Source organism: Tripterygium wilfordii, chromosome 15 (genome assembly GCF_013401445.1).
Source record: "Tripterygium wilfordii isolate XIE 37 chromosome 15, ASM1340144v1, whole genome shotgun sequence".
Lineage (NCBI taxonomy): Eukaryota > Viridiplantae > Streptophyta > Magnoliopsida > Celastrales > Celastraceae > Tripterygium > Tripterygium wilfordii.
In genome coordinates, this window is record NC_052246.1 from 600,653 (window position 1) to 627,008 (window position 26,356).

A 26,356-nucleotide genomic window follows, 5' to 3' on the forward strand; every position below is an offset into this window, starting at 1 on the left:
TTCGGAAAAGTATGCGCCGCCGCCTCCTCCTCTGTGTCCTCAAACCAATGTCTGTAGAGCTTGGTGTCCTTTGTCACAATTAATTCGGAGCTTGATTTTGCATCAATCAGGGTATGGAGTCCTTGGCGGAGGAGTTGAAGCCGGAGTTCCCAATCGGGAAGGTGTTTGACCCGCCACTCCTCCTTCGGTCGGAGCCTGCGCTCGGACCTCTTTTATTCAACCCAGAACCCAAAACCCTCACCCAACTCTTCTCTTCTCCCTCTCTCGCTCCTCCTCTTCTTTCTCCTCATCCTCGCCTCTCGCTCTCCAGGTACATCTTCACTACTTGTCCTTCAGTTCCTCCTTCCACCGCTTCCTCCATTGACTCTATATTTGGCCCACAAAACGACCCAGTTTCCTCCCTTTCATTGTCGCACAACCGCCTTCAGCTCCTCGAGTTCAATGGTGATAGTGCTATTGTGTTTTTTCCAACTGGGGAGAACCTTGAACAAATTGGGTTCTTGGTGCTTTCTGTTAAAGATGGGAATTTGAAGGTTGATGCTGAAAACGAATTTATTTTCAGGGCAGAAAAGCGGTCTAGTCATCGGATTCTCAGGATTCTGGTGAACCCAGTAGTGCGATCTTGGGGTTTTGAAAGTGAGTCTTCTGACTATGCTACCATTGGGTATTTGATGGCTTGTACTATGTATTCTGTCGATTGGTATAGTATTAAATTAAGTGGAAGTAGGAAAAGGCCTTTTTTGAGTTATTTGGGTTGTAAAAGGTTTAAGACTTGTGCAATTGCGGGAGCTTGTTGGAGTCCACATTTGCCTGAGGAGTGCCTGGTATTGTTAGAAAGTGGTGCATTGTTCTTGTTTGATATGGAATCGGATTGCTCGATTGCTTATTTTAAAGGGACTAGATTGAGAGTTTCCTGGGATGATTCTAGTCATTCAAAGAGTGCTAGATGGTTGGGTTGTGAGTTCAGCTGGCATGGTAGGATTTTGATTGTTGCACGATCAGATGCTGTTTTCCTGGTTGACGTAAGGGCTGATGAAATTAAGATGACTTGTTTAGCAAAAATTGAGATGTTGGGTATGTACTCAACAACTGAAAAGCAGTTTCTTGCATTTTCAAAGGCAGTTTCTAATGGATTCCAGTTTGTTTTGGCTTCTGATAGCTTGCTAGTAATTTATGATGTGCGCAGGCCTTTGATGCCAATATTGCAGTGGGAACACAATATTGATAAACCTTGCTTCATCGATGTATTTAGATTATCTGAACTGAGGTCACAGTTAAAGGATGCTACCTATGAATGGGCTACTAACTCAGGGTTTTGCATTGCATTGGGATCATTTTGGAATGACGAGTTTAAGCTCTTCTGCTGCGGTCATTGTTTGCCTGCTTGTAAGGGTTCTGGTACAGGTACTCTAGAAATTTCAAACTACTGCAAATCCCTTTATGCATGGGAGCTTCCTTCAAATTTATTGTTGTCTGGGCGTGAGTGTCCCTGTGGTAGTTGTATTCTCAGAGAAGATTTTGCAAAGGATGCCCTTCCCACGTGGGTTGATTGGCAGCAGAAAAAAGAGATAGTTTTAGGCTTTGGACTCCTAGGCAAGGATCTTACTTCGTTGCTATCTGTGTCAGGAGAATCTGCTGGGTTTATGGTAATTAGGCTTATGTCGTCTGGAAAGCTTGAATCTCAAAGATATTATGCCTCATGGAAATTGGTTAAAAAATCTGAAGTAGCTCACAGAGACCCATTGCTAGGTGTTGAAGATCATGCACTGTATGATATGGGTGATGAGGTGTACAAATTTCCCAAAAGATATAAGTATCTAAAGCTTAATTACCTTAATGCTTATTTAAATGGTGATCTTTCTCAACTTCTTGCTTCAAGTATGAATAACTGTGTCAGAAAGGAAACTAAGCTGAAAGAAAAGTTTAGCTCAGAGTTTCATGAGATTTTAAGTGAAAAGTTGGAGATTTGTGGGTTCAGTCAGTTTCGTACTTCTCCGGCGGCCACAGTTGTCTTTGACGACATCAGTGTGCCCACAAGCATTTGTGAGGTTGCCTCAAAAAGATTATGGGCAGAATTGCCTATGGAACTCCTGCAGCTTGCCTTTTCAAGCTACTCTGAATTTCGTCACGTACTCGTAGATGAGAAGAAGGTTTCTTTGGAATTTTTAACAGTTCCGGACTTACCCCAATTGCCTCCTTTCTTCTTGAGGAAACCTTCATGCCGCAGCAGTAAGTGGTCTCGCAAAGTGGAGCCTAGTGATACCCTTGTTGGTCCAGTTCTTCCTCTTCCTGTTCTACAAACAATTCATGAGTGTCAGAATGGGTGTCCAAATTCACAAGAAGTAGATGATTTCTCACCAGAGGCAGAGCTTGACCTCGTATGTGAAGAAGTTAGGCAAGTGGCCAAGGAAACATCTGTGTCAGTTCATTTGCCTCAGCTTCCTGATGATGCTGCTGTCTCTCTTGATGATGACACCGAAGAAGTGTGCGTTGACTCTCAGAAAACGAAACCTTTTATTTCATACCATCCAGCTGCTTTTGAGTGCTCTGAGAATAATGGTGTTTATAAAGATGGGAGTTATACTACTTTGATTGCCAAAGTGCACAAAGAGGAGTCTGTTCCTAATGAAAATATGGAGACTGTTGGACTACAGATGTTTGATGATCTATGCCTCATCAAACTAAAGTTTGATACTCCTGATGTGAAATTTGGGGTGCAGGAATTAAAAGCGCACAATGCCTTGAAGAGGAAGTTCGCAGAATGGCAAAAGGGCTCCAAACCATACCAGGAATTTTGCACCAAGTTTAAACTCCGAAAGCCAGATTCATGATTGTTTGGTGCCCTCCGTCTCTCTGAACCCCCTCAACATTTTGACTGTCTTTTAACGGCAAATGCTATCTCCTATCCTTGCGCCAGGAATAGTTTTTTTCCCCCTGTTATTCTGTTCGAATGTCGAAATTATGCGAAAAGGTGCGAGTTTGGAGTCGATGTGTGTGATTGTACGTCATGTCACAAGACACTGCTTTTTGAAGCTGGTGTACATGGGGGACCTGCATTATAAACTGGTTTGGATTAGAAAGACCTGTATCTTAGTGTTATTTCTTCGCATGAGCTAGTTGCAGTCACTGCCCGAAGTAAAAAGTAACCTCCAATTGATCACGGTGATGGCATCACAATAATGTCCCATTTTATAGATTATAAAAAAAATTAATATCCCATTTCTTTGCATGAGCTACTTGCAGTCTGCCGAAAGTAACCTCCAATTGATCACGGTGATGGCATCACAATAATGTCCCATTTATAGGTATTTCTATGTGATGAAGCAGTAAAATCAGCGTTTGCCTTGGTGCCATCAGACATTTTCATTGCAGGAGACGAAACAAAGCAACGTAAAACAAAACAAAGAAGGCGTTTAAAAGAGACTTCTAGAGTCAACCTCAAGTTACATTCAATAAAAAATGACGAGCAAAACCCTCTCTTCTTATCAGACATATTGCATATCATCACACTCGATCAATTTCAAGAACTTATAACGGGAAGATACTTGTCCCAATTCCTGTAGTATATTAAACTTCTAGCTCCTGATTTACAGCTCCAAAAAGAATGAAAAGAAAACTCCAAATCGAGTTACAGCAGCGCTCACATGAAATCATAGTCATCTGCACCATCATAGGTATCAACAATAATGTCATCCTCTGCTTTATCAACCTGAAGTTGTTTCTTCTTTGTACCTGCAGTGAAAGGCAGAGAAAGTTGATGAGCTATAAATTGACAAAAAGCAAGAACTAGTAAATTTGTATACATTGACAAGAGACAAGAAACAATAGTTGGCAATAAGTCAACAGAATGCACCAACTGCCTGGATGACCTGAATTGTGAGGTACATTGGAACTCTCACACCATCTGCTGTTCTTAAGAATTGTAGTCTAACCATCAAAATAATTACTTTTTATATTCTAATTTTATCAGATCCTCACATTAGATATCCAGATCGTGCACAACTTACATGTAATTTCATTACTGCCATAGGCATAGACATGGAAACCAAAATCTATTCATACCTTTCTTTTTGCCAGCATTAGCCTCTTTCTCTGCTTTGAGTTTCTCATTCGCAATTGCTGTGACAGAAGAGGCAATTTCTTTTGCGTCAGATGCTTTTAGAGTTGTCATTGACAGCCTCATTACTGCCTTTAGTAATCCTATATAATGAAAACTTTTCTGCAACAACAAGAAAGCATCATCATACTCTTCATACCATCTCCCATCCAATTAAAAAGTCATGTGAATCAAATAAATCTCAAACTACCTCGTATGGACGAAGTTTATGAGAAATAAGCTCTGCATATTCCACAAAATCATTTTCAGACTTAGGAATGAAATTATCAAGGGATTTCTCATCGCCCCTTTTTCCAAACAATTCTGTGGTGGACTGATAATCAGATTCTTCCACAAGCCTGTTGCATATAGAAAGATGTCTATGAGCACCCATAATTTTCCTATGAAGCAGAGACAAGCAAATAGACATGAAAATCAAGATGCAAAAGAATGAATGGCGCAGTAACCCTCCACCTCCTAGTTCTCTGTGGAGCAGAGACATGAATACAAATAAGATGCAATCCCAAATATTTCGGTGGAGCATTGCAGCACATTTAGAACAAACGTAAAAGATATACAAACCTACATACAAGATAAAGATGATTAAACTTGAAAATTTGAAATATCTATATAAACAATCCCACTAACTTAAGCATCTTCCTTAAGAGTAAGAATAAAGTATTTCAAGTTTAGAATGATATAGATATTTTTCACTGTTGTGCAATAACAACAATGAATGTGATCGATTGTCAACAAGAACCCCCCAAATAGCACCAATCACAAATTAAATACCTCTGTTGTCTAAGCTTCTCTGCTACAGGATCTAGAGGCTCTTGCTTGACTTCTTTGGCAGTTATTTTCTTTTCTTGACTAGGTTTTGCTTCAATCTTTTTTGAAACCTTCTCAGTAGGAGGAACTGGTGCAGGTGCCTGACCACATAAGCGAGATTACAGTTACAAAGCATGTAAAGGTCAAGTCATATGACAAGTCCTCCCAGAGAGAAGACATATCACAAACAAGGAACCAATTTGGATGATAAATCAAGAAAAAAAATACATGAAATGAGAGAAGCATGGATCAGTGGAAAGTCAATATTTCCATTTTGCACCACCACACGTATCACAAAACCAATTTATTGACTAGTGTATGAAGGAAACAGGCGAGCTATAGCCCAGTGGTAGAGTTGCATGGGTGCAACCTAAAGGTCACGGATTCAATTCCAGAAACAGTCTCTCCGCATATTATGTGAAGGTAAGGTATGCGTAGTTGTGTACATCCTGTATGTCCCCGACCTCGCCCATTGTGGGAGCCTTGTGCACGGGAGTTGTTTATGTTTTAGTGTGAAGAAGAAGTTACATAGTTGCTTACAAGTGTTGATTCTTGGAACACCAAGGATATCATTTTTATCAAAGCAAAAAAATGAGAAATGAAGAGAATTTCGTACAGGAATAGATTCATCTTCATCCTCCCATGATTCTTTTATGTCATTTTCTTCTACATCCTCATCGTCCCAAGCACTTTTAGGCTGTTCCTTCTTAAGAAGGGATGAAATAGGCTCCTCCTCTGCAGCCATTGTCATTATCCACATAAATAAATAAGAATTCAATAAGCATCTAATACAATAACATGCAAATTGACATTGAGAAAAATCAACTGAACTATCTTTAAAAAATTCCAAATAGCTTAACATTATCGAAACATTCTTAATCAGTCATTAGAATGGTAACCAGTTAAACTCTAATAAAGGTCAACATACATGAATGAGCTTTTGAAAAGCCTAACCAAACAGCTAGTTAGTTTGCTACATAAAATCAATGGTCAAAACTCAAGAGTATTATTGAAACAGTCACACTTTGTAAGGCTATAAGCCTATAATACTGGTACAATCTGTTCTATTTTTAAAAGGGTGGAGTGACCTGTCTTTCAGCATCAGGAAAGAGTACCAATTTTGAGATAACAATAGAGGAAACTTTAACACTGAATGCTCCTCCCTTTTTACATCTATGTTACACATCCCTATCTAAAAACGGCAATATCCCGTAAAAGACAAGCTTCGTACCTTGTTACAACTTCATTATACCACTCAAAGCGGAAAAAAGCACATAATAAGACGATATGTTAACACAAAATAAGACGATAAATGAACACATAATTTCCCATGCTAACAAGGATTGAAACTCATTTTCAAAATGAGAATATGAGTGAGCATCTCTTATAGAAAAGGAAAAAAAAAAGAAGCACAAATAGGATGAATCATAAAGTATTAAAGAGAATGCAAAAAAAGTGCTTAGGGCTGAGACCAATTGAGTTAGCTACTAAATATATTCCTCAAAATTCAAGAAACAATTATTACATCCATTCAGTTCAAATTAAAAATAAAACTTCAATGTTTCAAGAGAAACCAAGATTGTAGGCCCTGATAATGCAAAGAAATATACTTACCCCAATCATCCATCTTTGCAGACCCTGAATTAAAACAAATAGCCTTCCAAGTCTAGACACTTCCTGCATGTCCCCAATTAAAGGTGCATCAGGTATCCACTATCCAGGAACAACACAATCAAGATTCAATCATTATAAATAGATAATATTATAGTTGATGCAACAGCATAAAATTAATGCATCCCTCATCCACAAATATCAATTCCAATACCTGAACTACTTCGAAGTTCCAAGTGTTGATTATCTTGTGAATAAGATTAGGTCAGAGGCTTAGATTTGATTCTTGGAATTTACTTACTAACCAGATCATACAGATCTCCTAAAGACACACCAAGGTATAATTCGAGTTATAGACTACACAAATCCAGCGCGATAAAGAACCAAAAATCCATGCCACATAAAATTGCAAATAAATTTGTTGGAAGGCTACGATTCTAAAGACAAAGATCGGATTGAAAAAATATTCACTGCTCGAAGAAAAGAAAAAAACTGTTGCGACCAAAAACTCCGTCAGATTAAGTTCACTCCAAGGTTAAATTATTCAGGGAATACTAAAGGAATCATGCCGTAAAAGAAAAGAGAAATGATGAGGCCCCAGAATCAAAGAACGAAGGCAGTACGCACCGATCAAACCGGGCTGAGTAAAAGTGAAGCACGCTACAAGTTGGTCTAACGGAACCACAAGAACCCTAATTTGTGAGCGAAAATGCTTCCAAGTAACGCCAGAGAAAAGCTAACGAGTGATTCCAAAATCTTGAAGGATTAGGGTTTTGTTTGGTGCAGACGTTTCAGTCAAAAAAGCGCCGTTCAAATAAAAGAATATTTATGGGAGATTCATTTTATGATATTTTCATTAATTCCACAAAGGAATACATAATTCAACAGATGACAGATCTTCCCCTCAAATATATCAAATTACAGTTTGCTCCTTTTTATTTTCATTTCATTTGTTTCATTGTATTGTTAAACAAAAAATTGAGTGTTTTTTTATAAGCAAAAAAATAAATAAAATCAGTATTATCATAATCGACTCACACATCAATAAGCAACACTTTTTTGTTAAGATTCAACCGATTAGTCTGAAAGGTCAAAGATTGAATCACAATTTTTTAAAATAATTTTAATTTAGTTGGGGCTTCCAATTTCAAGAAATAGAATCACGTGATCCCACTTGAACATTAACAACAATATTAAAGGTATTCAAAAAGAAAAAACAACAATATTAGAGGAATGTCAATCCAAAAATCAAAGTTGGACTTTTGGTGATAGCAAAAGGTTAAGATGTTATTCTAATTCCTAAAACTATTATTTATGGAAATCTAAATCATCTATGATACGCACAAGATTGTTCTTTGGGTAAAATAATCATAACAAGGGTTTTGGGCACCAGGACAGTTTAGGGCACCAAATTTTAAAAAAACGTTAACCTTTCTTTTTCTCTCTCCTCTTCCTCACTGGAGATCGCAGATTCATTGACACCCAAATCACCTCCACGCATTATACTTCATTTTTGTCAATTATTTGCAGGTTTATTACCGGATATTGACTCTACAAAAAAAGAGTTTTATGGGAGAATTATTGGGATCAAACTACTTAAGGGCATAATGCTTGAGATTAATTTAATTAGTTTTGTCAATCATTCTAATTTTAAATTTTTTTTAAATTTTGTCTAGACTATTCTAACAATCGAATTTAAAGATGCGTAAATAAAATTCCAAACATGTTAAAAGATAAAAAGGTAAGTTAGATGAACTAACTAAATCTCAAAAGGGAGAAATTCATAAGTTATTTGTTTAAAATTAATTCATTTTTATTTGAGAAAAAGGCTTTAACATATTGGCTATTTTATTTTTTTTTGATGAAGAGAGAATATATTAAGAAACCGAAAAAGCACCCTGGTCCCGCTGAAGAGGGGCCAATACAATCTGGAAATTCCTCCAACCACACACTTAAAGGTCCCAAGGCTTGGGCATTTTTGGCCAAGTGGTGGGCAACATAGTTACAATCTCTATAAGCAAATTGAAACCTTACACTTCCCATTGAACGAGCCACCCCGTGAATAGCTTCAAGAAGGTGACCAAACGGAGCAAGCTGGAACGACTAAGTTTATAGCAGAAACAAAGGTGGCAGAGTTGGATTCAACCACCAAATCCCGAAAGCCAGCTTCAAAGCTAATAATCAATCCACGGAGAGCAGCCATAACTTCAGCGATGATGGGCTCAAAATTCCCCTGAATCAGCTAAGTAAATGCCAAGAAAACATCCCCTTTAGCATCTCGGATAACACCCCCAACTCCAATGGACCGATCGCTCGCAAATACAGCCCCATCAACATTCAATTCGAAAACTCCCGAAATAGGAGGACTCCATTGCCTGGACGGAGAGGAAGCACGCGCCTGAACCTGCAAGTGCCTACCTGCGGCCACTTCAGAGATTTCCCTGATATATTAGTGCACAAAGAGAATGGTTTCAGCTGCAGTCCTTTGATTTTGGTTATATAAGGTGTTATTACGATTATTCCATATAGCACACGCTGAAACTAAAAAGAGTCCTGCTTCAGCATTAAACTTTTGAAGAAGCAAAAACTCAGCCAGCCAATCTTGAGAAATTCAATTTGGACCCAACACGCTCATATTCCCCAGGGAAAGCCAATCTCCAAACTACATCAGCTTTAGGACAGTGCATCAAAGCATGCGAAGAGTCCTCAAAAGGGTGACCACATAAAAAACATTGTACTTTGGCAAATCTTCCTGCGATTTAAAGAAGCGAAAACAGACAGCAGGTTTCTAGCCGCACGCGACACAAAATGCTTAATCTTACTTGGAAGATCCAGTTTCCACAGACTAACCCAGGGATATGACTCTATTTCTGAAGAAGACCCACCCCTACTAGACTCTTCCGCCCTCGTAGAGCGAGCTACATGGTAGGCAGACTTCATAGTAAACTTTCTCGACACAAAATGCTTAATCTTACTTGGAAGATCCAGTTTCCACAGACTAACCCAGGGATATGACTCTATTTCTGAAGAAGACCCACCCCTACTAGACTCTTCCGCCCTCGTAGAGCGAGCTACATGGTAGGCAGACTTCACAGTAAACTTGCTATTCCGTTGAGCCCCTATCAAGCTGTTGATCGCCTGGTGTGACATATTGGCCATCTTAAAGCATATAAACATGTGAAAATATATCATGGATATATCTAATCATGGCTCACCTTGAAAATATTTTTGATCGCATAGGTTTGGGCTGGGCAAGGCTCGTCCAAGGTATCGAGCCAGCATGTTGACCCTAGCCCAAGTGGGCCAGTCCGGGCCGGGCTTAGCTTAAAGTCTAATACGCTAAATTCAAGCCCGACCCATGGCAATAATGAACTCATCCATGTCTTTGAGTGAGGGGTTTTCTTACGTGGCTAAATTAATAATATCTAAATATTGAAAATCAGCATTTCTTGTCAGGACAAGCAACCAAAATCAACTCCCTTTCTTTGAAGAAAACCGGAAGAGGAAAAAAAGCTCCTTGTTCAGGTGAGTCTCTACAAACTCACTAATCGTAGTTATCCAAGTAACCACTTAAATACCGATTGAGACTCACTCCCCAATTCCAAACCAAACAAACACATATTACTCTCTCTCTCATTCCCCTACAGTTCATGCAAGGCATTACGACTTAGGGTTTGTGCTGTCGCTCTCTCTTCGATTCAAGCAAGCGAGACTGTTATGGCTTTTCCGGCGAAGAAACTCATCAACGATCCCAACGGTTCGCATTTACTCTCTTTTCTTTCTTCCGCTTACTGTTTTTCTTTTCTTCCGATTACTGTTCTTCTTGAATTTTGTCTGTTACTGTAGTTTGCGTGCTGTTTTGTTAATCAACTTGTTGTTTTGGTTATGGTTGGGAAAATGCATGTAAAAGTTTGATTTGATTGCACACTTGATTGTGGTTCTTCTGAAACGAGTGAATTACTTTTCTTCTACATTTTATTGAGGGATCAAAGGCTGTGTTGAGCCAAGATTACTGTTACATGCTCAGCAGTCTTAAGGGCCTGTTGAGGCTAGTCTTGGGCGGGTGCGAGGTATCTTCTTTATTTTTTGCGGTTTGTGTTCTTAAATTTTAAATGCAACCAAATGGGGACCTGAATGCTGAAGTAAGTCAACGTTTGTATTCTTATGGAACTATTGCCATTAGAACTCTCATTTCTAATGTGCCTCTGTTTGCACTTTGGCATTCAAACTGGTTCCTCTGGATGTTGCTTTGATTTTTATATTCTTCCAGTGAGTTGCAACTTTTGATGGCTCTATCACGTAACAGTTACTACCAAATTCTCGAGTTTTCCAGTCACGAATGGCTTGAAGAAAAGGAACTTGGGAGATATCTTGCCTTATGTATTTTCTGCCTCGTATAGATCTATACATTTTTCAGTATTTTTCATTCTAACATCAAACACACTTTACTGCCAAATTATGGCTATTATTGTGGCTGCAGATGTGGTTACCGAGTTCATTGAGGGTCTTGTAGAAACTTATCCTGGACTGCAGCACCTAGATGGTTTTCCTTTGGTAAATTGCTATTTCACATTCTTTTTCTGTTATTCTGAAATGTTTATTGATTGACACATTTTAATTCGAAAAATAAATTCTATATGGGAGTGTAGGTGAAAGTTGTGTTACGTGCTGACATTTCAAGTGCAACATATGACAAGGTTGCTATTATATCAGGTTTGTGAATATCCCACGTACCCGAACCTGCTGTTTCTGATTTAATTTTGTGGGAACTGTTTTACCCACCTGAATCTCTTGATTTAAATATCTGTAGATGAAGTCCTTTTGTCTTACTCATGTCACATGGCTTGAAGAGATAAATGTACGACTACGAACTTCCTACTTTAGGATCATAATTCTTAAAGAAAATGTATGTTTTCATACTGTGAACATCTTTTCTCCTTTCACACAAGATCCAAATAAAGCTCTTTGGCTAAGCCTTCTTGGGTGCAAATAATGCTACTATGGGTGACCTACTGGGAAATCCACATGATGCAGTGGTGCACCCATCCTACAGTATCTATATTTTTGAAGAAGAAAACATTCATAATTGACACTCTGTCGTTTTGACTATCCTTATGCATGGTCATGAATTAGGTACGTAGATTACCCGTTTTCCTTCTGGACAACTTTGTAAAGAAAACAATATTTAATTTCTATTCCTCACCTGTAGATGGTCTTGTATATCCGTTTTATTGTTAGCACCGTATTGCATTTCTGATGATCTTATGTTCTGCTATCCTAAGATGCCTTCATTGCACAGGTCTTGAAAGTGATTTTAAATTTTCAATGTATATTTGCTTTAACTCTCGCAGCCCCTTATTGCTAAAAGAATGGAAAAGGTGATTTGCATAACTCTCTTATCTGGAGATCAAAACCTGGCTATTCTGATATTAGATTGGTGTTCCAGAAACCGGTCTTTGTCTTACTGTAAGTTTTCATTATGCAGGAGGTGGAAGCGGCCATGAGCCTGCGCATGCTGGATTTGTAGGAGAGGGGATGCTAACAGCTGCTATTTGTGGAGATATTTTTGCCTCTCCACAAGTTGATTCAATTTTAGCAGTATGGTTTCTTGCTATCTTTTTGCAGTTATCCATTCTAAGATATATTGTATCTTGCTGGTTTTATATCATCTATTAGATGACTCTAATCAATGTGATTTCAATTTAGGGGATTCGAGCTGTGACTGGTCCTAGGGGATGTCTTCTGATTGTCAAGGTATAATTATTTCAGATTTCAGAACTGTTTAAGTGACAATCTATGCCTTTAGTGGCATTTCATTTGTGAAAATGACCTCTTTTGGGGGCCTTAAAATTTAAAATAAAGGGATCAAAGCATTATAATTCTGTGAAATGCTTGTCGCCATACAGACAGTTTTCTGGGTGTTCTGTTCCATGTGACTGACTTAATGAGTAGGACCATCTTGTGAGGGATTAGTTGGGCTCTGTTTTTGATTTGTGGTTTTGTATTCTGGATAATGACAGAATTATACTGGTGATCGTTTAAATTTTGGTCTTGCCGCTGAGCAAGCTAAATCTGAAGGTTACAAAATAGAGGTATGTCTATTCAAATTTCTGGTCTTAAATACTTTTGACACATAGTTGGAGATTATTTAGTTGGAGTGGCATGTCTTTTCTAATTTCTGATCTTAAAAAGCTTTTGACACATAGTTGGAAGAATGTTATTAAATAAATGATGCTTGTATGTGTTTTTGCAGACTGTAATTGTTGGAGATGATTGTGCTTTACCTCCTCCTCGGGGCATTGCTGGACGAAGAGGATTGGCAGGGACTATTCTTGTCCATAAGGTTCATTCTCTCTGTTTACCTGTATGCACATTCTTATGCAACTCCACATTACAGGAATTCACTGGTAGCCTAGCATTCATCTGGATCTTGTTTCTTAGGCCAAGGCTTAGTTTGGCATTTCTTGTACTTATTGAAACTGCTTAAATAAGCATTCTTATTAAGGCTTATTCCTTGAGTGAGTTTCACGTTGTTTATTTTTAAATAGTTATTGTTCTTGAATGAAATGGTGTTTGGTGTGACTCTTAGAAGCAACTTAAGAAAGACCACTTCTCTTTTATTGTTAGATGCTTTAAGTAGTAGGTAGTGGTTTGCTTTTCAAAAGCTACCTTCTACTTATTGTTTCATTAAGCATTTGATGGCTTGCAATAAAAATTTCCAAAGCTAAACCTAATAGTAGTCTATCATAAGCTTGTTGTTTAAAATTTACTCATCTTCAGATGAAAGGCTTCACATGTTAAATGACATTGCGGGGAAAAAGAGCCTAGTTATTTTCAGTGAATACTTGCCAGAAACCTATCTTTTAGTTGTATTTTATTAGTGCAAAAGTATATGCCAATTGTTTCCTGTCAGAATCAAGAACACCAGATCCCTTCCCCCCCCCCCCCCCCCCCCTTTTCTCATCCATTTGTGGAAGACAGGTAGCTGGAGCTGCTGCTGCAGCTGGCCTTTCTCTTGCTGATGTTGCTGCAGAAGCAAGACATGCGTCTGAGATGGTTGGAACGATGGGTGTTGCATTATCAGTTTGCACACTGCCTGGTCAGGTTGCATCAGATCGTTTGGGCCCAGGAAAGATTGAACTTGGCCTTGGAATAGTGAGTTATTTCAGTGACACACTATATCCTTTAGACACTCAGCAGTAAGGCTTATTTATTTGTAATACTAAATCTTTTTAGTGCTTCTGAGTGGTGTCAAAAAACTGGAATACATATTCCACCTGTTCAAACATGTTAGTGTGATTTATTGAGTTCTATTGGATACACTCATAGTACTGCCTATGGTGCTCTTCAACAAGTGCGCCGTGTTTCTATTTACTTCTCAGGTACTTTAATTTCTGGTTGCATATTTTGTTATCATTTTTTAAACATGCTCTGCCTTTCAGCATGGTGAACCTGGTGCTGCTGTGGCCAACATTCAGCCTGTGGAGGTGGTGGTTTCTCATATCCTTAAGCAGATATTATCAGTGGTATGATCCAGAGCTTAGGTCCTTCTTAAATGTTGTGATCTCCAATATATTTGCACAGAGTTAGGTTTGATATTTGGTTGGAGCTACTTTATAGTATCTAAGATGGATATCAGTTGGCGGTTAATATTTACTTTTGAATAAACCGTTAGAATGAGACAGTCCTGATACAATAAAAACTTCCAAAATCATTGTTTGCTGTAACTGCCATTTGGTTGGTTGGAATATCATTCTTAATCATTTTTTCCTTGCAGAAAGAGTTTTGAATCTCATCATTTGTTCTCAACTTCTCATGTGTTACAGTGGCATGTATTAAAACATGGTTACTGTCACCTTTATAGTCTTTTGTTGTTTGCTCTTCTACTGAGCTGGTTAGGCTAATCTCACAAGGATGGTATAGTATCTTAAAAGATATTGTGCTCTGTTTTACTTGGAAATTTGCTTCTGAAGTCTTATTATAGCTTCTGGAATTATATTTACTTGCTGATGTGGCACCCAGTTAATATCTTTTGATGCATGATATTTATTTGTAGCATCCTCAACAAATCTTTGTAGAGGTTTAATATTGCATAATGTCTCATTTCCAATCTTGTATATCTTATTCCTTGGCATCATGCAGTATGGTTAGAATTTATAATGGCATTGTACTATATCATGTTCACCAATATAAAAGGTAAACAACTCCTGTACACAAGGCTCTACAATGGGCGGGGTGGTGAACATGTAGGATGTGCACAGACATTACCCCCATATAATATGTGGAGAGACTGTTTGCATGAATTGAAAATATGACCTCTAAGTTGCACCCTTGCAACTCCACTATTGGGTCACATGTTCGCAATGTAACCTAAATATTATTTTTGGCTCTAGATATCTTCATTTGGCATGCCATTATCTTTTGTTTTCCAATTTCTGCAGGAAACTGGTTATGTTCCTATTTCTCGTGGTAACAGTGTGGTGCTCTTGGTCAACGGGTAGGTCCCTTGTTTGCTTTTGGTCAGAATCTATCATATGAAGCTATGGTACTTGTGCTGTTAATGAAACAATTGAGCCTCCTCACTAACTGGTTCAAAGGGAATCTTGTGCTTCCCCTGTTGAAGGGCAGTTTTAAAATTTTTGTGTATTAAATTTGTGAAAACGATAGGAATGTTCATGAGGAAAAGTTACATAATATCCCTTTGAGCCAGAAAGACTTTCATGGTTCTACTGAATTTCCACTTAATATAAGGTATAACAGAGCCTTACACAATTGACACAATGAGGTGGATTTGGCTTCATGGGCCTGTTTCTTCATTTCATGGTCTAGGCAGAATTCTTGCAGCAACCAGTAGTTTTATTGGTAATGTATTCTTTTTTACTGCAGCTTAGGTTCAACTCCTGCCATGGAATTGATGATTGCAGTAGGAAAAGCTGTCCCTCAATTGCAGCTGGAACATGGACTTGCTGTTGATAGAGTGTATACAGGGTCATTTATGACGTCTCTTGATATGGCAGGTTTGTAATTTCTGGCAAGAGCAACTTGTTTAACTAATTATGTTGTTCTCATTGTTCTTTTTGTTTCAGGATTTTCGATTTCCATAATGAAAGCAGATCAAGCTATTTTGCGACGTCTGGATGCTCCAACTAAGGCACCATACTGGCCTGTAGGAGTTGATGGTTTGTGATTTTACTTTAGTATATTGCTCAATTTTGTTGTGTTCCCAAATCTTTGTATTCACATGTTAAATTTTTCTATGTTATAGTACCAAATGTCCCACCTTTGAAGAATAGGGTATATCTTTTTGACATATCAATTTAAGGAAGCCAAAGTGAAGTTATATGTTAAAATTATTTTTGTTGCTTTTTTATCTGATCTTGCAGGGAATCGTCCACCTGCCAAGATTCCCGTTCCATTACCACCATCGAGTTTAGCTAAGCATGATGAGGTAGTTGTTCATTAGTTTTTGGTCAAATATTTATGAAGAGAGAATGTGTCTCTTAGAAAAAGTCTCCTGCTTCCTTCCTCTATTTCTGATTATTTGTTTCTGATGTTTCAATGTTATTGAGGAAAGAGTAAGCAGTCATGCTGACCTACGAAACCAGAACTAGATTATAATGCACATAGTAAATTATCTTTCACTTTCAATGCCAGCTATTTCCAAAGCGAAGTGTGGCTAGCCTAGCCACCTGTTGTTAATGATCCAAATTTGAAATTCTTACTGTCCCAAAAGTTCTATTGTCTCTTTCCAGGTGATCAAGCAAGTCATCAAAGTGATCATGCCCCTATTCATGTTATTCGGCCCCATATTTTTGTCGAAACTATTTTATGTGTTTAATTTACCTCTGAAATATGCTATCAGTTGCGACTTTTCCTATTCCAGTAGATGCAGTAGTTGATACCCCATTTAGTATGCTAACTGCAGGATAAGTTATGAGGGTAACTGTGAAAAGTTATCATATTTCTCCCTAGTCAAATCTGACTGCTCATGTTTGCTCTTGATTAGCCATTGAGCCGGCCGGACCTGCTGAATAAACAAGGACATATTCTTGAGGTGGCTATTGAAGCAGCAGCAAATGCTGTTATTGGTCTCAGGGATAGCTTAAATGAATGGGACAGCAAAGTTGGTGATGGTGACTGTGGATCAACTGTGAGTACAATCCTTTAACTTTGCCTTTCATTGCCCCTACTTAATATGTGGCATGCAATGTATGATATATTTTCTTGTTTGGCAGATGTATAGAGGGGCAACAGCTATTTTGGCGGACATGAAAAAGTTGTAAGTATTTGGGCAGCCATTGTAGAATGTTTTTTGGTAGTTGGTACTATATTATGTAACCGTACTGTTATATGTTGCGATCTTGGAAAAGATCATGACATGATCAAATTTAATGTCTCGGCGAGTTATTTGGTTTGAGGAGTGAAAAACTCTCTTTGACCGATGTTCACTTTACTCAAATTGGCATTCTCCTAATTACTGAATCCATGGCTATCTGTTGAACACAGGACCTTTGCTCATATTATTATCTTCTTTTTGAAGTTATTCATGTATGATCGTAGATGTGGTAATTTCTAGTAGAAGCTGTGTAAAATTGTGTACTAATCCCTCATATGCTATGGTTGTTTGTCTCATTTAAGAATTGTAAGTACAATGGTTTAAAAAGAAAATTGTGAATTATAATTCTGTGACTGCCGAATTATTTAAGAAATCAATAACTCATGTTGTTTGAGTTGTTTGCTTGTCAGCTAATATGCTTGTTCATAAATGGTTTGCTGCCTTCTGCGGGCTCACTGTTTGAGATCTGTAATTTACTTGTACGGACACCTGACAACCACCAGCACCCACATGCACCACTTGAAAAGGCTCACATGCATTTTTAGGTTTAGAGCTTCAGACAATGTCATCCGTCTTGTTAGTTAAAACTCACGTCATTTGTAGTTGCTCGTATACAAAAAGTTCATGGATGGCTCAATAATCTGACCCATCTTTTACTCTTTTCCAGATGAGTACACATGTTACTTGTTAGTTGTTACTCTTCTTTCTGTTCCTCTTTTTCCCAGTTATCCAATGGATAGGGGGAGTGGAACTCCTACCCCTTAGACATGGCAGTGAGGAGATTGACCGCTTGAGTTAGTGGTGCTCCTAAATGCTAAAGATAAACAACTCCCATGCACATGGCTCCCGCGTGCTTGGGGTGCAGAGATAGGCAAGATTTACGCATACCTTACCCTCACATAATATGTGGAGTGGCTATTTTCAGGAATTGAACCTATAACCTCTAGGTTGCATCCCTACTCCTAAATTGGGACTCGTTAAAATTGTGGAGCCTCTCAATGCAGCTCTATCATTTCCATTGTATTCCATTAACAATGACTAGATGATGGCTCCTGCTTTTGATTGGCATAACAAAGACAATCTGCTTTTCATTAACTTACGGGACAACCTATTTCCTTTTCAGCTATCCTCTGAATGATGCTGCAGAAACAGTAAATGAAATTGGATCATCTATTGGGAGAGTTATGGGAGGAACAAGTGGGATCATGTAATTTGCACTCTTTTTCAGTTATTTTTTATTCATAAATGAATATTATTCATATATGGAGGTTCTCGAATCTCTTCATCTCACTTTATGGACAGATATCATATACTCTGCAAGGCAGCATATGCAAAGTTGATATCAAATCGTCAGTCAGTTGTCACAGCAAAACAATGTGAGATAATTCCCCTAATGTGCTGTTTTAAGACTTGCTCTAGTTGTGCCTTAATGGCTCGTTTGATCCAGGGGCTGAAGCGCTTGATGCTTCCATTGCGGCGATCAGTAAGTATGGGGGTGCGAGAGCTGGTTATCGTACATTATTAGATGCTCTTATTCCAGCATCAACAGTTCTTCAGGAGGTCAGCTACAATGGTCATTGTCCTTTTCTTTCGTTGTTTCTGTGGCTCGTAAGTTGGTATTAATAAATCTATGTTAGCAGAGGTTAAATGCTGGGGATGACCCTTGTACTGCTTTTATGCTTTCTTCTGAAGCTGCATTGGCTGGAGCTGAATCAACCAAACAAATGCAGGCGCAGGTTTCATTCTTCTGATTCTTTCTTGTACTCGTATATCTTTCCCTCTATTGGAACATCATTACTTGGATGTCAGCCAAAGAATTTATTTTGGCTAAGCAACAAGCTTCTTTCTTAGATTTTGAGCCTTCACAGCTGTGTTACTTTTCTGATTTGAAGAAAACACTTAAATTGGATCAGATAGTATGATAAGAAAGGGATAGTTGAGTCAAATTAGTAATTTATCGCACAAATCATCTGGTAGCATATTTCTAAAATAATTATGGCTGAATTGAATTGTAATTAGTTATTCCAGAAATTTGTTTCTGGTGATCATTAGTCAGTGACACCTTATATATGCAAGGCTATGGCGGTGTGGCCTTTCTGTTTATTTATTAGATTCACATCAGAGTTAAACATAGCTAATGGCCAGCACGAAATATGTTGCATTTTGTTGAACTTCTATTGCATCCAATTGGCTGATTTGTCAATGGGATGTTTTTTGCACCTTGCATTTTATTACAGTGAATCTGGTGAAAATGCTGCACTTGTGTTGCATGTTTCTTGCACAATTATGACTTCCAGATTTCCTATGCTTTTCATTCACGTGTGATAGAAGATTTTCATTGATTGATTATGCAGGCTGGCCGTTCAAGCTATGTCTCTGGTGAGATTCTTGCGTCAGTTCCAGACCCAGGGGCCATGGGTGCTGCTTCGTGGTACAGAGCTGCAGCCTTGGCTGTCAAGGATAATTTCCAGGCTTTATGATCTGCGGTTTTGTCTCTCTGCATTATGCTTCTGACTGTTGAAGTAACTTATCACATTTTTGTTCGAGATTTTTCACCGATTTGACTAATTAGGCTTTCCGCTTATGCATAGTTTTTTTAAGAGAATATTTGTGCATAAAGCTGAGAAAGCGAGTGTCACCCATCTCCATCTTGAACTCCATTTTAAAGGGATGTAATTTCAAAGATTACCAAATATGCAAATATTCTTCCAAATAATGTTTCAATATCTGAAATGTCTTCAAAGCAGAAGGTTTAGGGTTTAGGATCCATTGTAATTTCTATGGTTGATGCACGAAGTTTTGCTAAAAGCAATAGGAGCTTTGTTCTCTCGATTAACTGGATTATTGTTCAATTGCATCATAACCAATATCGTTTTACGTCTATACAGAAAGTAGTCAGACGTGAAAGCATATATGATATATGCATCGAGATTCAGTATGAACTCACGAGCTGTCTTGAGCTCCACCAAAAGTTCAACATTGAAGAGTGTAACAATTGGAATGAATCTCAACCTATTAGCAAGCCAAGGGAGATGGATGAACCCTCTCCGAGACTACATTTCACACGAATTTTGCCTAAGAGGGGGGGTTTGGAAATAGTTTTCAACCAGCAATTGCTACCTCGGTAAGAACCTCACATCATTACACCAAGCGCAAAGATAAGATTTAAAAATTCTGTCCTCTGTTTTTATATTGTTTTCAATTGATGTCTTTTGGTGAGTGGTCGATGTGGGACTCAATCTCAAATCCCAATAATACAATTATGCAAGTCTGAAAGAGTTGACAAGCAAGATTTCTCTTTTCAGGGCCATAAAAAATTGTGAAATTTTGTTTATGTAAACAAGCCCAAGTCCATGAAAAAACGAGCGAGGTTAGGGTTTGGAAAAATCTTCATGGGCACACGGCCGTTTAGGTAAACTCTTGGGGCCCCCTTGTAAGTTGTGACCTTACCTATGACAATAATGTGACGTGATGAAACCACAGTTAAGACTGGGATGGTGTCTAGTGTCTACAACGGTAAGCCCGGGCAACAAAGTATTGGACTTGACAAGTAGAAATGTATGAGTTAGCAAAAGGGCCCATGAAGAAAGGCCCAAATATATCTGATGGCCTTTGGTTTATGTGGTGGTTGACAGTTGAGAGTTGAGACTTGAGAGCTGCAATTGTATCCGTGTCTTACTTTTACCTAGGGCTGTACACCGGGTCAGAAAACCCGATCCGACCCGGATGTTATCGGGCTAACCCGATAACCTTTTTATCGGGCCGGGCTAAACCCGACCCGGACCTCTGTTAACAGGTCCAGGTTTCGGGTCTGAATTTCATTGGTTATCGGGTTATCGGGCCCGATATCCAATTATAACAAAAAAAAATATAATTATTTAATTTCTATTTATCACTTGACACCTGGGCTTTTATGTCATTTTATATCCTTTTTTCTATCATTTTCTTTGTAGTTATTCAATGTGGGATATTGAAAAACCCACCTCAAAATCTTTCTTACATGTGGCACAAGCACACAGATAAGGTTATTGACAGGAAACTTCCCAGTAAGGTTATCATTGGAGATGGTAAGGTTCACAAGCTTGTCCAGCAGCTCTATCTCAAGCAGAACTGTACCAAACAAGGGATGAGAAACACACATGGAGAGCGACGACATGTGAATCTTGGTCACACGTGACTCCGGAAAAACTGCAGTGTGCAATGGAACCTTACTATCTTCGCCGATTCACTGCCGTTGGAGATAACGAAACTGAAGAACCTTACCATCTCCACCTCATTTTGTACTTTGTATGTGAGAGGGAGTTGTGCGTATGGAAACCCACAAGTGATACAAGTTCCCACATCGAATAAACACAAGCAAAGTACATTGAAATTAGTTTTAAAAGGCATAGAAACCCATGAGTCATACTAGTTTTTTATATTAAAAAAAAAATTATCCGGGCTATTGGGTGAAACCCGGTCCGAACCCGGTAGCCCGATAACCCGATAGCCCGAAACCCGATAACCCGAATATTTTTAACAGGGTTATCGGGTGGGTCATTCTTATCTTAAAAATTATCGGGTCGGGTCAAACCCGGTCCGATAACCCGGGACCCGGCCCGATGTTCAGCCCTACTTTTACCAACAGTTCCTCCAACAGAGACGAATCATTGTAGATCCATCATCATATCACATTTCCTTTGTTTAGTTTAGATATCGTTTTTGTTATTTCTTTCTCAACCTTTCCCGCCCTTATGAGAATTACCATGGCTTCGAGAGCAAAAATTTTCAGATCTACGTTTTTTGCTTCCCATTCTTCTGCTTGAGCCGTCTTCTCATTCCAAAGCATCGATACACGGATAAATTCCAAATAGGTTCAAGATCAGAAAAGAAAGAGAAGTGAGAGCATGGACGCCATAGATTCAGTGATCAATCCGCTGAGAGAGTTCGCCAAAGACAGCGTTTTCCTTGCGAAGAGGTGCCACAAGCCCGATCTCGATGGTATAAGATTAACTTTTCGATTTTGATTTCTTCCGATTAAACGGTTAGTGGTTGCTTTTAGTGTGCTGATCTGGTGTGGATTTTGAGCCTCCCGGTGCGTTTTTGTATTCAGATGGTGTAGAAATCATGAAGCCGGCGTCCCGTGTTTGTGGTATGGGATTCGTCGGGTTCTTCGTGAAGTTGATCTTCATCCCGATCAACGACATCAATGTTGGATCTCGCTAGGTAAGCCTTAATCTTCTTGGACTATTTAATTGCTTGATTGACTCGTTGTGCTTTTCTTTTAGATTGTTGCTTTTCATTCGGTCACTGAAATTGCGTTTTACCAATCATTGGAATCCGCAATTCAGAGCATTCACGCCGTTCTCTGGTAGATAAATATAATCGTGATAATACCATATTCGGATTTGCTCTTCCGATCTCAACATCTTTTTGTCTGCAACCATGGTGATAATATTATATTCAGATTTGCTCTTCCGATGTCAACATCTTTTTGTCGCAACCTCACCTACTGGTCACGTTGAGATGTCGGATGTCAAAGCGTCATTCTCTCGCATTTCGTGTTGCATATTGTGTATCTGCCAATTTCCAACTGGTCACGATAACATCAATTCTCTTTCAATTTCTCGCCAACAATTTTGTTTTAGAGTAGTTGACGCCTTTAGTTACTTAATATTTAAATTTGTAAAATGTCTCTCTTAAATGATCATCATTCTTTGCAAAATGATAGCATTGACGATTCAATGTCATAACGTATTCCTTAACTAATGGTTAGTACTACAAAGCTTTTGTTTCCAAACTTGAGTTTGGAACAAAGATAATTGAAATTTAGCTAAATGTCTAAATTTGTATGCTGCTAAAAAGAATTTGTTGCATAGCATATTCAGGATCTTTTGTTGCTTTTGAGATCAATCATAGTTAGCAATCTGGTAACTGCCAATTTATGGAAATGTTGTTGTTCAGAATTTCTTATTCGAGGTGGATCTTACCTTTTCATTAATATGAATTTAGTGAATCAGATGAAATTTTAAAAATATGTGATGTAATAGGCAGCACGACCATTGGAGACATGCTCTGATGTGATGCACTAATCTTGCGAGGACTGTTTAATACCAGTTTCCACTGGTCTGTTCCCCCACCCAATCTTTTCTTTGTGCAAGTTCACTTTAGACAACTGAATACATTATCCCTCCAATGCATTGTATGTCCATCTGTTTGCGTGGATACCATCAGTAAGTGAGGATGTAAGCAACCTTATTAGAGTCGGTATTACATTGCAAACTATTTAGTTGGCTAACCTGTGGCTTTCTGACCCGTGCGTTTCCCTCTCCACTTTTGGAAAATGTTTAGTTTGTTCCTGGGACATCAGCAGAAGCCCTCAGCTGCAGGTACCTTTTGTGCGCTATGTTTAGGCATGGATGAATAACATATGTATAACGTGTTTCTTTAGTTTCCATCCTTATGATGCATTACCCCATTCATTGATTGCGATTGACTATGATTCTTTGTTGTAGCATAGTGGCTTTTATGTTCTGCCATCACTTTGTTCCAGAACAGCTGCAACCGTAAAGCCCCCCTTTGGTTTGTTATTTTTGTTGCAAAGTCTCTTTCTTCCTCTTTCTTGTATTCGCCATTGTATGGAATGTGTAGAAACCTAATTTCTTTGTCACAGGAGAACAAGGGAAAGCCTGGAGCAAGCAATATGAGAGTAGATATCACGGTGCTTTATCAAATTCAAATCTCACCGGTAATTTTCATTCTCCGAGGTTACCTGCCTCTTTCAGCATAGGTGGTTCCGTCTTAGGTTCTGAAATTTCGGCACTATTATTTACATGGTTGCAAGTGTTGATGTGTTCGAAACATGATTTCATCATGATTGCAAATTCCTGCATTGTGCATGAATAATACTTCACTATTTTTGAGTTATGTGTGTGTAGAAGAACGTCATCTTTGAACTGTAGACCTTTGGGTTATATGCAGAAGTGGTATATATACGTCTATTGCCAATTGTAATTTAAATTGCTTGTCAAGTAACAACTACTCAATTTCATGAATTGGTAACTGATATGTGCCACATGATGGACGCGGTGTCATCCTTTTCATGTTTAGGCTTTCTGATTTGGACAAAGAGGATGAAGCCTTGCCATACTCTCTGATCATTGAGTAAAAGGATCGTAGACTTTTGGATTTTAAGCAGAAATAGGTTGTGTGCCAATTACCCATTGTAGATATGAAGTAGTGCTTATCAAGCAATATCTGCACAATTTTATGAAGTGGGAAGTGCCATATAGGGGTGTCCACAACCGATATGTAAACCGAGAACCGATCCATAACCGTGGTTATTCGATTTTCGGTTCGGTTTTTTCGGTTACGGTTTCAGATATGGTTATGATTTTAATAAAATTTCAGATATTTTTTCAGTTACGGTTATAACCGAAAAATCGAAAATATTAATATATATTATATAAATATCCAAACATTATATACATTATATATATATATATATATATATATATATATATATATATATATAAGTTACATATTTAGATTAAAATTCTGATTATATCTTCATAACAAATTATAAATTTAAAATTTAGATACGAATTAACCTAATCATTACACATATTATAAATTAAGATTGATTAGTTGAAACTCATGGTGGCCTTATCATTTTAAAATTCATATAAATTAAGATTGATTATTGTTAAAGTGAAAGTGGGAAGACATTTTCATGTATGTTTTCTTTTTTTTCTTAATCATATTATTTCTCTCGGTCTTGTAAATTTATTTTTCTTTAATTGGGATGAAATAATATATTTATTATCATTATCATGAATTTTTATCAAACTTTGTTAGATGGAGTTGGAGTCGATCATGGCTATTTTCTCACTCTATTTGAGATTTATTCATATTTTTTCATTTCTTTAAAAACCGAAAACCGATCCGATCCGATCCGAAAAATATGGTTATTTCGGTTTGGTTATCCGAATTATATGGTTCGGTTATGGATTCTAAAATATCATAACCGAATCGATTCGGACATTTCGGTTATGGTTAAAAACCGAATGGACACTCCTAGTGCCATATGATGGTGGTGATATCCCGTTTTCTTTTTGTGTTGATACTTTATGATTTTGACAAAGAGGCTGAGACATTGACAGACTCTGCTTATTGCTTGAATCATTAGACAACATGATATGTGCTTCGTGATTCGAGTTTTACATAGATTGCATCTTACGGTTTAAGTTTTCAGTGGTTCAGTTATTTTGTTTGTTGTCTATATCTGCAGTTTCTGATGCCTTGATACTATTGTTAGTTCAGCTGCAAATCCTCAATGTCATCCAAGCGTAATTAATATATTGTTGAAAAGGTTTAATTATGAATATATTATATGTTCAAACCAACTTCCTGCAAGTGATAACTCATACTATCTGATGTCTACAATTCTCATTTGATACTGTTTTGCAGGTGTGCAACGCAAGCTGGAAATGATCAATGAGGTAGGGTGTTCGATAAACTTTGCCTTTCCCCCCCTCTGACTTATCTTTTCTCCATTAAGGATTTATGGAATTCATTCAACTAGTGGAGAAAATGACCCACATTCTTGAAGAATTTTTGGTTGGCCCTAGGCTTTAATACTTGGTGGGAAATGTGAATGTTTGACGATGCCTATAGACTGCTAAGAAAATGTATTCCATATTGACGTAAAATTGTTTTTATTACAGAAGAATACCAGGTCTTAAATTTTTATGTGTGTGTGTGTGTGTGAGAGAGAGAGAGAGAGAGGCACAATTGATCAAAGCCATTGTTCTCCCTGTAAATTAAATGGGAATCCTGTTTAAGTGAGTTAATGTTTTCGAATTGGATTCTCTAATTGTCATTGACATTAAACGATAATCTTTGTTCGTGGTTTAGTGGATGCAGGTACTGCTCATCTAATGATTAAGTTCAGCTTTGATGCCTACTGCAAGAAAAGATGGTGTAATTGTAAGTGTATTGGCAAGAGCTAACATGGAACATCTCTTTGATCTTTGGACCAGATCTCATCCTCCGGTCATGTTGTGGGGTGCTGTAGCTGGAAGAATGGCCTTGGACTATGCTGAATGGAATGGCTGGAAGGTTAACTATTAGATTCTTTACCATGCGAATGGGGAGCATTCATTAAAAGGTGGAAATTTAAAGACTACATATAACAATAAAAAAAAAACCTAAAACCAAGCCTGCGGCTGATGGTAGTTACGCCCTTGCCCGTGGCTCAACCATCTTTGCCCCAAGGCCTAGTTAAGAGTTGCGTCACAATGATAAATCTTGCCCTTTACGGTAGTAGAGAACAAGGAGTTTTGAGACGAATCTCGTTTTCTGTTATTTCCTCCTAATAATACTTACGTTAACGTGACTTATATAGCCAAGTTTCTAACTTCTACTCCTAACAATAATCGAACTATGAATTCAAAGACAACTCTAATAGAAATCTTATTTGAATTATATTATTACTAAAAATAATC

The 26,356-nt window shown here is 38.0% G+C and overlaps 3 protein-coding genes across 6 annotated transcripts; 2 read left to right on the top strand and 1 right to left on the bottom strand.

Annotated features, from left to right (window-relative positions):
• Nucleotides 1-113: 113 nt before the first annotated feature.
• LOC120016710 lies at nt 114-2,831 on the top strand. Its single transcript, XM_038869613.1, has one exon. It carries the CDS (start codon nt 114-116, stop codon nt 2,829-2,831), a length of 2,718 nt encoding a protein of 905 aa, XP_038725541.1.
• Nucleotides 2,832-3,406: 575 nt separating this feature from the next.
• Nucleotides 3,407-7,327, bottom strand: LOC120016412 (eukaryotic translation initiation factor 3 subunit J-A-like). Of its 3 annotated transcripts, none has more exons than XM_038869173.1 (7): nt 7,105-7,327; nt 6,539-6,601; nt 5,541-5,659; nt 4,889-5,025; nt 4,308-4,455; nt 4,063-4,219; nt 3,407-3,732 (listed from the first exon to the last, which is right to left on the bottom strand). In XM_038869173.1, exons 2-7 carry the CDS (start codon nt 6,549-6,551, stop codon nt 3,641-3,643), a joined length of 666 nt encoding a protein of 221 aa, XP_038725101.1. In that variant the 5' UTR covers nt 6,552-6,601; nt 7,105-7,327; the 3' UTR covers nt 3,407-3,640. The 3 variants fall into 3 exon arrangements, with proteins under 3 accessions (XP_038725101.1, XP_038725102.1, XP_038725103.1); XM_038869174.1 differs by having other exon boundaries at nt 7,163-7,320; XM_038869175.1 differs by lacking the exon at nt 7,105-7,327 and adding an exon at nt 6,750-6,844.
• Nucleotides 7,328-9,974: 2,647 nt separating this feature from the next.
• Nucleotides 9,975-19,633, top strand: LOC120016910 (putative 3,4-dihydroxy-2-butanone kinase). 2 transcript variants are annotated; one of them, XM_038869884.1, is made up of 21 exons: nt 9,975-10,060; nt 10,183-10,292; nt 11,016-11,089; nt 11,185-11,248; nt 12,021-12,133; nt 12,242-12,289; nt 12,556-12,627; nt 12,789-12,878; nt 13,517-13,690; nt 13,978-14,061; nt 14,977-15,032; nt 15,422-15,552; nt 15,622-15,714; nt 15,919-15,983; nt 16,542-16,685; nt 16,771-16,814; nt 17,995-18,078; nt 18,174-18,247; nt 18,319-18,431; nt 18,512-18,607; nt 19,226-19,633. In XM_038869884.1, exons 2-21 carry the CDS (start codon nt 10,253-10,255, stop codon nt 19,349-19,351), a joined length of 1,785 nt encoding a protein of 594 aa, XP_038725812.1. In that variant the 5' UTR covers nt 9,975-10,060; nt 10,183-10,252; the 3' UTR covers nt 19,352-19,633. The 2 variants fall into 2 exon arrangements, with proteins under 2 accessions (XP_038725812.1, XP_038725813.1); XM_038869885.1 differs by having other exon boundaries at nt 9,996-10,292; nt 19,226-19,393; nt 19,463-19,633.
• Nucleotides 19,634-26,356: the final 6,723 nt, after the last annotated feature.